We start from the raw sequence: 18,868 nt of genomic DNA on the forward strand, positions 1-18,868 counted from the left end.
AACAGTTTGACACTATAAATTCTAAATACAATTGTGGTATAATTGCCAAGCAATGTGGCTACGCTCACATGCTAAACCTCAGCATATATACCTGCTATACACACACTTACCTGTTCTGCTATAAAGGTGCTTTCTTCTTTTCCTTCTTCTGGCTTTTTAAAAATAAGTATTATGAGCTATTTTATTAGATAGCAAGTCTCTCTACTCACTTGCTAAAATAAGACCAACTGAAGTAATAAATTCCCATCTAAACAGGCAGAGAATTCTTCTCCTTTCCAATACAAACGAATGGTGAAATACTGACCCCAGAGCAACAATTACTTCAATCTATATATTGAAAGACATGGTAACAACTACAACTCATGATTTTCCTACGGGGAAAAAAAAAAATCATCTAGGTGCAGATGCAGCACATCTCTTAGAAAGCATTTTGACATATTGCTATTTTCCATGCAAGAAGTAATGGCCTGAAAATAGGTACTTTGAGACTCACCATAAATAAAATGTGCTTGGCTGCCTTTCTCTGATTAAACCAATAAATAATAAACCTGTATTTTCACAGGTATACATCCTTGCTTAAGCACGTATATTCCACAAATACGTTAACATATTTAGGATTATTGCTGTAGTTTTTTTAATCTTAGGCTACTAATTTTACTCTTGTGTAGTAGTCACAAACACTACATTAAAAACTGGTGAGCTGCAAACCAAGTTAGCTTCAGCTAGTTCACAAATTTTATAAAATGTCCTTGAGAGCTAGTAACAGAGCAAAATGCCTGAAGGCTTGAAGATGTTACTCATTTTATTCCCAAGTCATCTTTGCAGACTCTCTTCTGCCAGATGATCCATAGCCAAGAAAAAGGGAATGGTCTTTAATTTGAAAACCATTACACTAGCCAACTTCTTACTCTGAACTCTTGATTTAAGAGCCAGGGCAATGGGATGTCCCCACAAAAAAACCCTACACTCTTGTTTACTGCCTGCAAAGCTGTGTGGATCCATTCCTGGATTTTGGTCACACAACTGGTCAATTATGCTCTAAAGCATTCCTCAACTGCTTTCACCACCCTGAGTGCCCTCAAACGGAGGGCAGCACTCACTGACTCTTTGAGGAAACAATACCATGAGATATTGAGGAAACTCAGGGCTGGCTAGAGCTAAATTTGGTAAGTTGAAGTGAGAGTAGCAGGCACGAGTGATAAAAACTGAGATCTGTTCAAGCCAGAGGAAATGAAAAGGAGGCTGTTTTCAACAGCTTAGCTGCACCGCAGAAACAGCAACTCAGGTCTTGCTCAAGGAGGATTTCAAAGAGCAACTGCAAGACACAAGTATCTTCTGCCACTGTTCTGCAGGGATTTATCTGCTCTCAGACCAGACACATTAAGACTGCTGCTCTGTAACATGCAGACTCAATTTTACTTCAGAAGAAAGATGGACATTCTAGGATGCAAAGTAAGCATGATCATGATTCACACTCCATCCTTCTGGAGAATAATGGGATGCTGCATGATCAAAGGAACTCAAGCTTCTGGTTAGTTGGTTACAGGATCCCCGAGACAAGCCTGTGGAGATCCAAGTGCTTCAAGTGTGAGTGCCTCCCTCTCCAATACTGCTTCCCAAATGGCAGGCAAGCTTGCCCTTCACAGTGAGATGTTGCCTTTGGCATAAAGCAGATCAGGCATTCCCCATTCCCGTTGACATCCCCCTGCCTCCTTGCCACTCACTCCTATCTTCCAGACAGGGTTCCAGTTTTTCAGACCAGCTGTAGTGATCCAGTTTACAATGGAACCATACAGATAGTCCTGCTGGTGCGGGCAAGGAAAGGGCAGAAATGAGGGCTGGGGGGGAGGATGGGCGTGAGAACAGATCCAGAGATACATCTAAGTGCTAAACAAGCTGTTACAGCTCCTGTCCAATATGCAGTCATGTGTTAGATAATTATAAACGTACGCAAAACAAGCTCTTATGAAAGTATTTAATGTCCTAACTATCACCTTTTACCTCTTGGGCTGAACTTCTCATTAAGCTTGCAAGACAAACTCAAGTTGAAACCTGGAACACAATTTTTACCATTTGGATACTTAATTTCAGAAATATTACCAGCACTGAAGAATGAAAAACAAGCATGTAGTATGTATTTAATGCAATGCAAGCGTTTACATGGAAAATAAGCAAAACTACCACATATCTGAAAAACTAAAAACTATAGGAAAAATTTTACAGGAAATCTTGATTTAGGATTGCAGCAGCACATATTTAATACACTCTCCGAGAGGCTCTGCACTCTGTAAGGGCTTGCATACATACCACTGGAAATTTACCAAAACGGCTATTCTGAAGTAGTTGTTATAATGATAATCCGCAATTAAAATGCTTTCTAATGGGACTGGCAATAAAAATGTAATTGGTGATTATGGAACACCAAGATGCTGCTGCTTGTGCAGACAGCAATTTTTTGACTATGAGCAGCAGCACAGACAAATACAATTTTCGAATCAAAACAGAAGATTCAGACAGAGGCAGACAGATACCACCTTTAGGGCAACAGCAGCCAAGAAGCGTCACAACATTACAGCTATTATGAAAATACACAGAACAGTTACTTCATTCAATTTTCAAGCACAGGAGCTGATGAAATTTAGGTGGTCAGCCTAAAGGTCTGACCTTTACCCAAGTTAGGTAAAACAATAGGATTTTTTTGTAGAGTATGTTGGAAACATGGACAGTAACATTCCTAAATTCTATTTCATATGTATAAGGACACCCCTCCCCACCCCCAATCTAGATGCACAAATTCAACAAAATCAGAGGTTAGGCTCCAGTGAAAAAATGTTCCAAATAACAATAGAAAAGTGTGCACAGTAAAACAAAAGGATATCCCCAAATGATATTTTTTTAGGTTAACATTGTGCCTTATCAGAAACCTAATAATGTCAGAATACTGCACCTGATGGCAAATAAAAAAAACCCTCCAATGAAGTACAGTATGCCACAATATCTTAAGTTTCTATTACACCAAAATACTGAATATACCATCTTCTTCCTTAAATATTCATCCCTGTGCTACCGAAGTGGCTCACAGTACATTATTCTATTCACTTTAGGTCAGCTGAATCACTGTTCCAGCCTGGAGGAGGTACTGTCTCTTCCCAGATGAGTTCTGCAGTTAATATCAGCACTGACAGGAGCAGCTTGTTGTACCAGCTGCCGTGCTACATTTAGCTAATAAATGTGTTTAACTACGCCGTGAAGAAATAAAATTATGTCACATCTACCAAAGACCTGTTCATTCAAGCATCGATAAAAGCACCTTTTCCATCCACCTACTTACAGGACATCCTGTGACCACAGCATCCAACGACATTAATGATTAGATTGAACTCCATTCCTTAATGAAATTAGCTCATATAATTTTAAATTACCCTGGAAGAAGAGTTCTGTTTTCACCTCTGTAACCAACAGGATCTACCTAATGATGCTGATACATCACATGAGCTGCACCAATTTCCTCTCAAGGCAGTAACGTGAGGACAGAGCATATCGGATGAGCTCTGGTAGGGTCTCTCACTGGCCTGGGTTACAGACAGAGTATTCCATATCTGGGTTATAAGCTGTATTTCTGCACTTTTTATTTCTTTCAGGACCACTTGTTCAAATGAGGCTACATTTTTGTGCTATGAACTGAAGCGTTGCACTCACACAGGATGAAATAAATACAAGCATTATCCCAGGGCAGAATGAACCCCAAAAGAAGCAACAATAAATATATGTGGCAAAGAAAAAATGCACAAGAGGGTTTTTTTTTCTGGATGCAGAAAAGGAAGGCACTTGAACAACTGTTCTCCTCTGCAGATTCCAGAGTCCCCTCCAAATACCATACAAAAAATGCAAGGAGTTTGGCTTACCCAACCTGCCTCATCTCTGTTCTCTCCCCATCGGTGTCCCACAGTCCACAGAGAGGACTGGTGGCACTGGAGGAACATACCCTGAACACACAGATGTGCTGTGGCCTAAACCAAAGGCAACTTTCTATTTCTAAGGAACGCCTACCCCAAGGTTCCCACTCCAGCATACGTATATCACAAGTGACATCCAAGTCCTTCAAAGCTACATGCACCCCAAGACAACTCTGAGGGCCAATGGTGACTTCTACATCTGCTGGTGGTACCAGATATGAGGAGGAAAGAAAAGAGTGGTGACACAGATGGGGCAGACCTATGGCTTAAGTTACAGATTGAGCATGACTGCAACTACAGGTTTCCTATGAGGAATGTGCATTTAAAAGCAAGAAAACACTGAAGTCTTTCTCCTTAGCGTCTACTTTAGAATGGGAATGGTCAGAAAACATTTATCCTAACCCATCTTACCATCTTTAAAAAGGCAACACTTCAACATTTGACTCTCTGTGTTCCTAATGCAAAAGAATGTAAAAAAACCCAACACCCCACCCCCCCCCAATATCATGGATGAACGTGCTAACAGAAAGTGCTAGGATGACTTATGAGAGCTGCCATTATGCTGGTCTGGCAGACATTTCTTCTAAAATCTCCTCCTAGAACATATGGGATGTTCCTCACTGGTAAGTTTTTTAAGCTATTTAAAAAGAAAAAAAAAGAAAAAACGAGACACACACTTCAATCTAAAATGATGCTTTCATTTGCAGATCCTGTACAGAATACATCATGATGCCAATAGTTAGCATCTTAAAAGGCTAGCAATATTGCCTGCTATTTCTTGAGGATATGAGCAAGACTTACTGAAGCACAAAAAGCCTTGCTTCCCATTTAGATAAAAGTTTTCACGTAACAGGCTGCCAATTAAAGCAGGACTTTTTACAGAATGAACACCTATGCACTGTGTCCTCCGTCAAAGTTAATCCACCCATACAACCCCTGTATGCATGTTCAAGGGAAAATGGGGTAGGGAAAAAGAAAAAGCAGAAAATTCCAAGGTTGAAGTGTGTATTTCTTGCTGCTGTTAGTGTAGTGCCAGAACAAGGGGAGGAGTAGCAGGTTGCTGCTTGGAGATGCAAATGCCACAACAATGAAATCAAGAGGTCTAACTCTACCACACCTGAGGACACTGAAGTGGAACAATGAGCTGAACACAAGAGCCTGCTGACATGATGGTACACACCAGAGCTCCAGCATGTCAGCACCAACCTGCACTGCTATTCGGGATTTAAAGGGATGTTCACAAAGCTCTTACCACGAAATCCGCAATCCCAGCTCCCCGCATACTTTCACAGGAGCCACTGGGTATGCCACTATTTCTGTCAACTCTGATGGAACGTGGAACTATTTGGGACACATATACTAAACCATCTGTGCAATACAGACCTGCAATTCACACTTTTTTAGGCTCTTCTTTTAGCTAATGAAGCATTCCTCTACACCACCTCGTCCCTCACAATACTGTCACCACAACTTTACAATTTCTTTTAATATTAAAAAAAAATCTTTTCAGGTACAGCATTCTCAATAGCTCAGGAGTTTCTCTTCCTGTTCACCAGCACCCTAACTTGCCTTCTGAGTTAGCTCAGGTGTCAAATCAAAAGCCATTTGCAAACCAGTCTTCACAAAAGACTCAAGGAAAAGATCCAGTAAGCTTTCACTCATGTTTTACTTTTCAACTGGCATCTATGCAGAGAACTCCATGAGCAGTCTCACAGCAATAGCTTCCAACTGCATGAAGTAACCTTGTCCTGTTAGGAAAGCCAACATTCCCACTAGCTCCCCATTTCCCCTCTCTTACCAGTATGCACTTCACTTGCCCACTATTCTCACAACCACCAGGAACAATGGAGATTCCCCTCAATTTTGACCAAATGAAAAATCTCTTCCCACTCAGCAAAGTCATCGACCACAGGTACTAGAAATTCAGAGGCCAGTCCCCCGAAAGTCGCAAGTGCTGGTCACGAAAACAGAACATATCTTGACTCTTCTGCTTGCAGCAGCTCTCACCAAGTCCATATGTCCAATTTAACATAGAAAGCAGTGTACCCACAATATAAAGACTAATGACTTGGGAAGAGGAGGAGAAGGGAACAGGAAAAGACACAGCTTAAAGCAAAGGGTCTGCTGTCATTTATAACGGCAGCCTTATATTCAGTCCAGACTTTGTACTGCAAACATTACAAAGCACTCACATAGCTGTATTTTTGATGATCCTTCCTTGGTCCATTTTCTGCCCAATACCATGCACAACAAACACAATGTGACTAGTTTGTGGTGGCTTGTCTTCTAATGTAGCTTCTTCTACATAGCCTCTGTGTAGCCTTGTCCCACTACTTGAAGCTGTAGAAAAAACATTATCCTAGATCAGTTACATTCTGTAACGTGCAACAGCCTTATGTGTTGACAGAAGTTTGACTTTTCTCAGACCAATACATTAAAGTATTTGGAAAATAAGATTATACATAAAGAAATAGCGCTTATTTTTTAATACCTGCAATTTTAAACTCCTGAGAGATTTGAGCAACTAGGTGACAGTAATTTTATCAGTCAACATATTAGTAGGCTATTTCCACTGTAAAGATAACTAATTTCAGAAATGTCTTGAAAAATAACTTAGAAAACAGTTGTGTAATTGCCCATCCACTTTTACAACACAATACCCTTCTTCCATGTGTCTCAATCATTAAACTTCCTTATATCTCCACCTTATTCCCACAGCATGAAAGCATCACGGAGATGATCTTGCCACAAAACTGGTAAGCAGTGTCACTCTCTGACCCAATTAAGAGAGCTGGTTGAAAAGCTTTACAGTTTTTCATTTTGACACGCAAAGCCTGTGTTTTGTTTCAAGCTGATCCAATCTCAAATATTGCCACTCATTCTCCAGTTCAGTGGCCAAACCAAAATCAATTACCCAGGGCAAATATGGGTATTCTCCCACTGCAGTGCTGATGGCTTGAGAAACCCACTGGCACAGTGTGTCTCCATCCCCCTCTAGTGACAGACCCACAGAGAGGACCACAGCCTTGCATGAGCACTAGCTCTTTGTCAGCCCAGCAACCCCTTCAGATGGGCAAGCAGGCGAAGGCAGCAATATTCCCCACCACAAAACCTGGAACAAACTGCTCGTTTTAAAGGAGGGGGAAGACACTCCAAAACCACTAAGGGCTGTAAAACACAGGGCAGGCTTTGTTTTCCAAGTGGGCTTCTATTTGATATTTCTTCCACCAAATTGTTTGGGACAGTTCTTGCTATTTATTACACACTATCCAAATCATGTTCTGGATACAGAATAATTCATTTCCTCTGGAACCGAAGCACTGAATTATACTAGATTTTGGCAAACATTAAATAAGTATCCACCCAAGAGCCCTGTGGGGCAAGAGGGCATTAATTACAGGACAGAGGTATGGAGATTAAAGCCAAACCTATTAGCTGATCTTGTCTCTTTAGAGACTAAGGAACAAAACAGATGCGTATGTTCTTGTGTTTGTAGTTGTCCAGCAGTGATTAGGAGCACCATGACAGGGAGGACAAGTTCCAGTTTTCTAGGTTGGCAATAACCTGCCTTTTGCTTGAGAGACCATCCCCTCTTCCAACTATCTCAGCCTTGGTGGCTTTATGACTGGTTGTTTTAAGATTAAATAAGCCTGGATTCCTACTGCAAATAATTTCTGTCTAAACGCTTCATCCCTCCTCTCAGTTCATACGTCTGTTTAAAGCATGGAAAAACAGGCAAGAGGTGGGGAGAGGGGAAGGTATGATCATGTACTTCAGGAATGCATCACAGTCTGCAAGTATGCAGTGGTAAAGGTTGCAAAGGGAACTGTAATTCTTATATTGTAGCTGCTGGACTCAGCCACTATAGTATTTTCATACACTTATTACATAATGGTAACTGCTACATCAAAAAAAAAAAAAAGTCATAGAAGTCAGTCATAGCCTATGTACATCTAGTTATAATTATGTGCAACGATCTAAGGACCCTCATATACTGTTCCGTAAAAACTGCAATGGCCAAAGTGGCCTAGTTACATTAAAACTTCAAACTTGAAATATCCCTCTAGCATTAAAGTAACAAACTTAAAATACCAGTATTTACAATATTCTTTACAAACTCTGAGAAATATTACCTTTGGAAAACCCCAACTTTTGTGTAACAGTTCTTGCAATTTTAGATGTTGTTGCATCACTGTAAAGATACACTTCATCCACACTGTGCCAGTCCACATGCTTGCGACTCAACTTTAGACTATGAAAAGCTGCAGCAAAAAGGAACAACATTTAATTTAGATGGGTAAGAGGGGAAAAAAAAAAGCCTCTTCAAACAGAGAGAGAGAGAAAGAGAGAGAGAAAGAAGGGTAATTTACATACAGGTTAAAATCTAGAGCTCCATTATACCTCAATCTGTATTACTTCTTACCTTAAGAAGTTTTTACATTTAGGATTAATCTGACCAGGACAAGCAGCAGTTGGCAGACCGCCTCTAAGGACATTTCACATCATTCTCCTCCCACTCTCATTTTGGGATGGTAGGTTTCTAAAACATTGCCTTAGCTGAAAACAAAAAAACAGGGGAGCAGGGCAATGCATCCTAAAATATTGCAGGTTGGTGTGATGACCAGGTGGCTGCCCCACGCAGTGTCATCACTAGAAAAAGAGCAATTTCACTGCTGTCTTCTCTCTCCTGTGTCTGTACAGCCAGATCCCTGGCTTTGACTGTCCTCTGCAGCAGCACAGAGGCTTTCAAGGCTCCATTACTACAAGGCTCCATTGCATTTCTTTCAGAAATATTTAAGAGCTGGAAATGCAGTTTAATGAGAAAGCCTCTGAATGGGTAATTTCTGGAACAGAACAGAATCTAGCTCTTTCAAAAACCACTAAGAGCTCTAGTGATTTTTGCGCAGTTATTGTGTTTTCCAGATTTGGAACTGATTGAACTCTGGGACCAACCTCATGACACACTGCCTGATTGTTGGGACCAAGGACAGCAGGCATGTTATAATGCAAATCAGAATCTCTCATCTAATGTTTGGAGCTTGCATGAGCAAAGCAGTACCACAGCTGTATTACTAGGAATTTGGATTTCACCTAAATTTGGAAATCTGCTGCTTAGGTCTGGTCTAAGGTGGGATATGCAACATTTGGAGAGCTGACAACAGCAAATGCCCTGTAACAAAAAGTGTTCTTAACTGTCACTGGGCTTGCTAAAAAAGTTCAAAGTCACAGAAAACACCCAGAGGGGTTGTTCTGGGTTTGGGGTTTTTCCCCTTAAAAGTGGAGTTCTAACCTGTCCTCTATTTCAAGCCACTCAACTGAATTTTTTATACTCTTCTAAAAACATTCTGAGAAAGCCTGAGCCATCATGATTTCATCTTTTAACTCTGCAACCGTACGAACCAGCCATGTTAAACTAGATGTTGTGACCTGTACTATTTTTTGCTTCTTTGCTAACGCAGAGAGACCTGATGTAGTCCAATGAAAAACTAAATGAAGTCTGTAAGAAACAAGGGGATTAGAAAAGGATTACTTCATAATAAACAACTGATTCCCAAAAAATAACTAGAACTGTATGACTGTTTTACACTGACAGACCAAGAACAGGAAAGGAAGTAAGCCTGCCTTTGAAGAGCAGACATGTCAGCTTAGAGTAATGACTGGCCAGAGCAAGAAGCAACCTACTAAGAACTCAATGAACATGTTTTTATGAGCAGCAATGCAGGTGCAGAGATGAGTCCACATCCAGTAATCTCAATTTAGAACTGGAAAAGGAAATTTCCAGCAAAACTTCCTCTTTCACGCTTGGAGACAACGCAAGAGAGACTGTGGTGTCCTGAGACTGGCACTGTAGTCTAGTGGCAAAGGCAAGGGACCTCCTTGCAGATGACTCTCCAATCTCCTCCATCCTCAATTCCATGACTGATGTAGACTTTCTATGCCTTCCATTGTCTAGCAGGTCTTTAAGAGCTGTTCCACCTGCATTCTGTAAAATCCCTCTCAGAGTATGTTCCTGGGGAAGCTGACAGAGGAGGGCTGGAAGTTTGATGCCTTTGGAAAGCACTGTGCTAAAGGTCCAGAGCATGCAGAGGAAGAGATGGAGAGGCCTGTGGCCGAGTCACTTATTACCACTGGCATAATAGGCAGCTGATGGAGAAGCAATCCTCGAACTTCTTCTGGAATCAAGTCCAGCCTCTCTGTTGGAAAGAATATACAGAAAGAAGCAGGTTTTCCCCACCCTGCATGAATTATTCTCACTCGGGAAGAACAAATTCCTAACTTCTACTCTTATGGTGCTCTTCAAAAACACCTAAGCTGAAGGACACATTGAAATCAATTACAAGGCATGCAAGCATTGAGGAACTGCAAATGAAACATCCAACACTACTTCTCTGCATATTTAGTAATGCCTTCAAAAGGTAAGCTGAAAAATCTGGTCTACTGTTAACACAGGCACCACATGAAACTACCAGTAGCCTTCAGTAGGACCAAACTTCCTTGTCTCTTGACAACAGAGTAACTTACCTCTCTGACATGTGTTGTCAACATAACACACTGCATTCAAGGCCAGATATATTTTTTACAGCACTTAGCCTATACACCCTTCCTTTCTACCCAGCACCCATTAAACAAAAAAACCCCCAACCAACAAACAAAATACAAAGTGTTTTTTTGTCCTTGCTTCTCAGTGTTCCTTCAACCACAAAGTATCAGGAATTTTAGGGAAGTGGCACAATCCAGAACACGCATATAGACAATTCTTTTTAGAGAATCTACCCATTTGCCAGTAAGATGATAAATTTTGCCATTTTAATTGACATGTTTACATTTTATTTTGCATGTCTTAGTAAGTTTTGTTTACCATCACCTTCACTGCTTTGTTTTTGAGTGCTTGTCCATGTGCACACTCCAGAACAAAGTCCAAACCAGCGGTAGACTCAATCACAGTGGCTGCAGGACATTTCAAAGGCACCAGCAGTCCAGTTCAGTATTTTGCGCAAGTCTGGATAGCACTTCCAGGGTGTCTATCTTACCAAGCAGGAGCAGACACATTCCTTTAAAAGTTAACAAGAATCACCTGGGTCAAGACAAACTAAGCTGGGTGCTCCACCTTGGCACTCTTTTTAAATCCCATGGGATGCAGTACTTAAAAAGTCTGCCTGAGGATCAATGCACCCATTCCACAGACCAGAGCACCCTCTTACTGAGGTAGGTTGAGATTTTGTTTCCCTTTTTTTAATTTATATAAATATTGGGATGTCTGTTCATCCTCAGACCCTAGATGGGATGTCCACCAGCACAACAGAAGTCCCCTAATAAGGGAAAATCTACTACCCTGAGCTCCAGGCATGCAAGAATATCCCTTCAAAAACAGGAGTGACACCCCAGCTTGTGGCTACTGTTGTGCTTCCTCTATCCTTACATAAGGATCTGTCCCAGTGACGACAATGTCTGGGGAGAGAAAAATGGCACACCCTTGCAGATTTGCACAGCAGAAACCCAGCTGAGAGAAGAGCTGCCCAGCTGAGATCAGTCACAGGGCTAAATGATCCACAAGCCACGTCTGCATGCATAGCTAGGCACAGACAGACAGTGCTTCTCTGTCATTATGCACAGAAGATACTCTTTAGGTAAAAAAACCTGCCCTGCAATAAGGTACATCTTAATGAGGGTCAACACTGTGCCAATGACTGTGAAGACATTCTTGGCTCTCAAAGAGCCCAACCAAAAGGAGCTGCTGTGGTTCACAGTCCCAGGGTGTGTTAATAGTGAGGCAGGGAACAAAAAAGTGTCTTTGGAGAGGATTTGACAGCAGTCTGAAAATTAGCATCCTAAAAAAAAAAAAATAATCAAAATATGCAAACTGTGCTTTCCAGGTATGGGATAACAAGGGCTGCCACTGCTGTTTTGAAACTGAGCATGAGGAAGAGAAAGTTATGTTTTCCTGAAGATGATGAGATGATAACACGATTTACATTTTCTCTGCAGAACAAATGGTAACTGTCCATATACTCTTGCATGCTGTAGAGGTGGTCAAACTGACAACTCAGGAGCTCTGCATACCAAGCGATGTCACAGTGTGTCAGGAAGTCACCAAGGCATGTCGTAGTGTGACTGAGGAAGCCAAGTTGCAGAATTCAGATTAGGCAGTGAGTATGGCACAGGGGATTGCTCTTCATGTTCATTCCTCTGCCTTCTGGGTCCTTCAGAAGCACACTTTCTACATTTGCAGATTCTTTCCAGGGCACCAGGCTAGAATGTTGCTGAGCTTCACCAAGATAACTGTGCCTATGGCATCACTGAACATCAGGCACAGATGATGAAAGGTCTCCTGTAAAACCACGGGACAGGCATCTCCCTCTGGACTAGACTTCTTGCAGCTTTGTTTTCACATGAACTACTTCTTTGACACTGGTAACATGCCCAGCTTTCTTAGCAGGTGTCTCCATAGGTGCATCTTCCCCAGTTGCAGAAAACCCTAGGTGTTCTGCACACTGCTTAGCTTTCTAGTTTGGGACTGAAGGCCAAGCCCATGAAAATGAGACCAATTTTGGCTTCCTTTGCAGCTGGGAACTAGAAATACAACATTTTTCAGGAATACCAACCAAGACAGACACCCAGAGTACCCCACTGAAGATGGAAGACAGCCTGATGCTAGACAGCAGTGAGCAAGCCATGCAAGAACAAGGAGAGAAGCATAGGGGAAGCGAGAGGGATCAAGAAAGGCATTCTTTCACCTGAAGAAAGCAATGGTTACTATCACACAAACCTCCAGCTTCACTGAGATAGAGGAACACAGAGGGAAAATTCCCTCTAAAAAGCTTAAATATGAAAAATGAAGAAGTAAACAAAAATACAGAATACATATTCCCGAAACCTTGAAGAACCTGGTCTCAATTAGACTGCAGAAACACACCTTGAGTCAAAATAACTGGAGAGTAACTGAGGAGCAGAAAGTCTGCACTACTTTTTATGCTCGTAGCACAAAATGCATGGAGGAGCTGGGGATGTGCAGACTGCACATGCACTGCCAGTGCACACATCCTCCCAGCTCAAGTGCTTGAGGAGCTGAACACCAACCTCCAGCATCAAGTGCAGACAGACAGGCACTTGAACATGGCATTTCACAGGGCCAACAGTTTAAAATTAAATACCTTTTAAGGTAAGCACTGGTGGTTTTTCACTTGATACTTTCATCCACCTGCCCAAACCAAAGCATAGGGTGACTCTCTTCTACCAGAGTCTGACGATGCTCAAGTCAAAATCAGTCTAGAGGAAAGCGTCTCTCAAGTGCTACGGGCTGATATTGCCTCCATCTCTGCCACAAAGGCACTGTCATTCCAGTCAGGCTAAAGACCAGAGAAAGGATACATACTGTCCAAAAACCTTTTCTGCCCTCTTTTTTTTCAAGGATTTTTAAATTAGTCTCTCCTGCAATCATTAAACAGTAGTTTCTGCACAAAAGCCTGCCACATCATACAGGTAGCTGAGAACATAATGTGGCTGCTGTTGTCCTTTCTTAAACAACTCCGAAGTTATGCTATATAAACCGGATGTACAGCTGTGGATTTTAAAACCCTTTCTTATTTACTTAAAAGACAAACGCAAAACCATTAAAAAGGCTATTGCTCTTAATTAAAAAGAGCTGTTTCACATTGCTGTCATTTTTATATTGCACTTCACCACCTCTTAATTCATTGATGTCACTATTTTGTTACATAAGCATCTCCTTTTAATTTTTTAATGCAAACACATTCATCACCACAACTGAACATGATTTGGAGAAAAAGAGAAAAAAACCAAAATAATTTCAAAGTTGCAACCACAAAATAGAATGCAGAAGTCCTTTCTTACTGCTCAAGGCAGTAGTTGCACTTATTTACCTTTAACAGAATTCAGTTCCATGTGCAAGAAGAGGCAGAAAAAGGTTTACTATTAAACATTTTGATTTCAGACATTTTTGTTTGGACATCCTTATAGAAAAATATAATTAAAGGAAGTCAAAAGGCAAACATTTATAATATTCCCAGAGCTACAAGAATGTATGGTATGGCAAGAATAACTCTAAAACTACTATGTGCATTTAAATTTTAAATTGAGGGTGCAGTTTTCAGAAGTCTGGTTCCCCCGTCACTGAAGTCAGTAAAAATTTAATCACTACTGGCTTTAGCAGTGGCAGAGAAAGATCAGTGACAAATACTTTTGAGCCTTCTGCAATCATTCATGGCTCCTGGAAGATCTACTTCCACTTTCTGAAACAAAAGTGCACATCAGCTGCTGCAAAGTTCAAAGTTGTTTCTTGCGACACAGCACCCTTTATCATGTGCTCTATAGAGCTTCCCCTTTTCTATATCGTATGTCCAAAGTCTCATTTCATTCCAGTACTCATACAAAAATTGCAGTAAAAATAATTTATAACATAAAATTAACGATGCATGTGTTAACCAAAAAAAAGTGGCAAGCAAAATATTATCTAGTATAAACCCTCCACTCCTTCTCTGACATAATTTATCTTGTACTAGGTCTGCTGTGATACTAAAAAAGTTGTTTTTAGTTTATCAAAAAAGCCAAACTACATATAAAGAGTGTAAGAAACAAATGTGTACTGTTTTCATCACAGTCACAAATAATTATAATAAGGATTACTGCATGATACTGTTAGCATCTACTTTTCTCTAAGATTCACAATGCTTCTACTTTTCTTCTAAGATTACGATGCTTTTTCCTTCCCTTTTGAAGGAAATGGCATGAATACAGCTCAAGAATTTGAAGCATGTAAATCTAACACATTTAACTGATATAAGCAAACTAGAATCTAAAGCTTCCTAAGTCAGGAGTACTACAAAAAAGAAATCTACAATTACTGTACCTTGGGAATGCTTTCGCTTAAGACATGCAGCATCTGAATTCTCCTTATGTCCTCTCCACTTGAACAAAGAAGGGAGGGAGAAGGGAAGGAGGTACTGGAGAACTAAAAGTAAAAACACTGAGCTTCAAAGTAAAATTTTTAAAAGGGATGTAATTTTTAAATTAGTATTACCATTTTTAGAAAAAAGTTGTCACATTTCCTGAAAAAGTATATTTCTCTGTATCTATGTACACTTAAAAACCTGGCTTTGTAGCCAAAGCGTTAGGTCACATTATCCAAATTCACTTTCTTTACTCTTCATACACAGTTATGACACCACAACACAGCTATAGGTGTTAGTAAAAGACAGCTGGGGCACAGCATCATCAGATTCACCGAGTGCCTTTGCATTTACGTGTACAAAAGCACAATCACTCTACTTGGTATCGTGTAGAACACAGTAACCCTTCTTACATATATAATAAACATTTGAAAACACAACTCAATTTTAAGCACAGCTCCATTATTTTCCCCAAAGAGTCTAAGAACATTATTATGTTAGACTAGACAAAATGTCCTACTGTTACCCTGTTAAGTCCTCAAGAAGCTGCCTTCACAGCGATGCAACAGCACACACGCTTTGCTGCTGAGCTTCCCCTTGATGGTAAGGCAAGCCTGTAACTTCCATTAGACTTTCAATTGTCTTATTTCACTCCTCATGAGAATACCAAAATATTGCACAGCAATCCAAAAGATTATTTTTCAGGGTTTTAAATACTGGCGCTGTGTGATTACAGAAGAGATACTTTAAGGTAAGTGAAAGCTGCTGCTAAGTAGCAGGTAAAGTTACGTGAGCAGGAAGAAGCTGCTTTTGCCACTTTTATGTAAGAGGGGACTTGTACTGACTCTTGATGACGATGATGAACACCTTTTATGCTTCTTTGGGGGTTCCTGAGCAACACTGAAAGCGAGGTCCTACAAATCTACATCTTCTGTGTTACTGCTCTGTGGGCCCTCACTCACACAAATAGTCTTTTAATTTCAAAACGTTGTAGCCTCAAAAACCTGATAGAGCCAAGAGAGTGTGTTTAAATCCAGTGGGAAATCAAGAGGCTCCAGCCTGGCTTCTAAATCCACAAAGTAATTTAGCTGAAATTACCTGAAATAATTTAGCTTGCTGGAGAGTGGGGAGAAATGCAACTGAATGACATCTTCCCTTACAAACACCAGGAGTAGTTAATACTCCATGATCCAGTAACTTAGGCCAGTACAAATGAATGATACTCCACGCTTGTGTCAACGGCTTTGACTGGCCAGGAACACTGGTCCAGGATCATGCCACTTCACACCCTCAGCTAACAGCTCTGTCAGCAGGTGCCTTAATACAGATGCAAGTGAGGTATATTACTATTGCACATGAGTTTTCTAAGGGAGAGGAAATTTAGGCTCGTAGCTACTGTACTTGGGACTTGATGGAATAATTTAGTCTGTAAAGTATCTTACTAGCTGTGGCAATACAACACTCGAGAAGAATATACACAAGAAATTCAAGAGAAGTATAAGAAAAAATGTTTTTCACTGTGAGGATGGTAAAACACTGGAACAGACTGCCCAGAGAGGTTGTGGAGTCTCCACTGTAGGAAATATTCAAAATCCCACTGGAAATACCCTGAGCAACCCACTCTCACCGACACCGCAGCTTTGAGCGGGGAGACTGGACCAGACCGTCTCCAGAGATCCCTCCTGATCTGCATGACTCTCTGATGCTATGACTATGACTCTCCCATCCACAGGTTAATTCAGCCAGCTGGGACAAAAATCTATATAAACTTTTTATGAAGAGAGAAAACATTATGTGAAATCTAAACCAAAACAACATAATGCAACTTTTCTAGTTTCTCTGGCATCTAAGAAGACCATGCTGAAATTCTGAAAAGAAAAACTAATAAACTTCTGCCATTTCAAAATCAATGCATTAAAAAAAAATAATTCTGACTCACAAGATTTTTTCTACATTTCCTATCATCTATCACAGAATCATAGACTTGATCACATGTAGAGGAACGAAGGCAGTGGGTTGATTTGCAGTGATGATATGCAGCTGTGGCCATGCCTCAGTGGCAGTGGGCTGATTGACATGGATGATGTGCAGCTGTAGCTCATTCCTGCTAAGTGGTTAAATAGCCCTGAGGAGTGTGGGAGAGGGGACTGGATGGAGGAGGAGCAGTGTGCTCTGACCTCTGGAGGAAGGAGATACAGCACGTTGGTAGAATCTGACCAACGGTAAAGCCTTGTTGCAGCCTACTAGCTTTTTTGTGCTGCAACAATCACAGAGTAATTTGTGTCAAAGGGACTGCTGGGATTCATCTGCTCCAACTCTCTACACAGGGCAGGGTCAACTTTTAAGTTGGATCCAATTTCAAGTTTGAATCAGGTTGCTCAGGCAATTTCCAGCTGAATTTTGAGCATCTATCTCTCTGTGCAAATACAATGAACTATGTCTCTTCCTATCTTACTATCACACACACTGAGCTTTCAGCTTCACTTCACCCCAGTTAAATGAATATACCTGAAAAAGATGATGGAGCAACAGATGATAGGTACTCAACTGTATTTATGATAGCAACAGCTAACTAAGTGTTCTTAAGGTAGAGATAGCAAACATTAAAGCTGTTAGAGGATATTATTTATACCAGGGACCACTTAATGATGTACCCTTTGAACCACTGCTCAGTGGTCTTGAATGGAAGAATTGGAACTAGCCCTCAGGCTAGCCTAGAGCAGTGGGAAGTATCACCTCCTGCTACCTCCCAGGAGCATGCTCAGCACTTGCTGTTCCTGCTCTGCTGTTTGGTACCATCACCACTAGACAGAAGGCAATTTTACCATGTCCCAGGCAGCTGTGGGTCTCACAAATTAAACCTCTAGCTGAAAGTTTGACTGTGACAAAAGCTGCTCCTCCATCCTTGACCGTCTCCCTGCACTTGAAGCGGTGGGCATCTGCCCGCTAACAGCTCTCCTGTGCTTGAGGAACTCACTGCAAGGCATATAAGGGCTCTGGCCACAAAGCAAGAGAGAAAAGTCAACACTGAAGCAGAGACTTTGACCCTCCATCAAGAAGCTCTTGGTCGGAACATCACTGCCGTTATTATGGTTAAATACTGTTAGCAGAATATCTAGACTGAGAACCCTTAAGCATCTTCTGTGATCTGAGTTCACAGTCTTGTTTTATCTTACAATGGCACTTGATACTAATGAAATCTCTTGAGAATGCTGCTCCTTTAACAGACTACTTTTGGTAGATCCTGAACTCACTGTCTGCCTCAGTACACATAAAAAGCAGTTTCTAAATCTTACGTTATTCTGTAAGTTTTAAGCTTATCAACTGCTAAAAAGGTATTACGGTATTCCCTTCAAATTGGTTTCAGCTGAAATACTGTTTTACAGAACACATGCTATAACCTAGGTTCTTCTCGGAAATATTTATAGAATTATTTTACAGTAGTAGAATGGTAGAGTGTAATCACTGAGTGAATACAATACAAGAAAGGCCAGTATTTCTGCCAAAGGCACAAGGGTATAACCCATTCGCAGTGTGATCAAATAAACACCCCTGATATTTCCACATTTAAAGGGCTGAAGTTTGATTCAAGTATTCAAAATTTTGAACCTAGGAATTTACATGAAAATGTCACTTGGCATCTTGTGTTGATACTAATTTATGTATGATAAGTTTGAAGAACAAATTGTTCTTACGAAGGACAAGCAAAGCCAATATATTAAAAAGCCTAGTGTTACCTGGATGAAAAAAACCAAGTACCAGAAAAATTAATTTGAGGGCCTCAAACCCTCTAACTACCAACACCGCAGCAGAACAACAAATCAGACCTGGAAGCCCAAATATACTGTTACAGCAGTGCAGCATCTCATTTAGGGGTTTAAGGTATCATCAGTCAGCTGTTTTTAGTGTAGACTTGAGCAGCAGACGCCAAGCTCTACTCCTCAATACACCTATAAAATGACAATGTGCTGACTCTTAACTGCTCAAAAAAATTAATAAAATTAC

General features: G+C 40.8%; 1 protein-coding gene across 2 annotated transcripts in view; it reads right to left on the bottom strand.

The window, feature by feature from the left end:
- Positions 1–18,868, bottom strand: part of DDHD1 (DDHD domain containing 1) — a 67,973-nt gene that overhangs the window by 28,892 nt on the left and 20,213 nt on the right. Inside the window, exons 3-5 of one of the 2 annotated variants that reach the window (XM_055816790.1) lie at positions 14,824–14,925; positions 8,090–8,218; positions 6,149–6,296 (exon numbers count right to left, since the gene is read on the bottom strand). In XM_055816790.1, the coding sequence (XP_055672765.1) occupies positions 6,149–6,296; positions 8,090–8,218; positions 14,824–14,925 (379 nt within the window). The remainder of the gene's footprint in view (positions 1–6,148; positions 6,297–8,089; positions 8,219–14,823; positions 14,926–18,868) is intronic. The other variant, XM_055816795.1, reaches the window with a different exon arrangement.

Source organism: Falco peregrinus, chromosome 1 (genome assembly GCF_023634155.1).
Source record: "Falco peregrinus isolate bFalPer1 chromosome 1, bFalPer1.pri, whole genome shotgun sequence".
NCBI classification, from domain to species: Eukaryota; Metazoa; Chordata; class Aves; order Falconiformes; family Falconidae; genus Falco; species Falco peregrinus.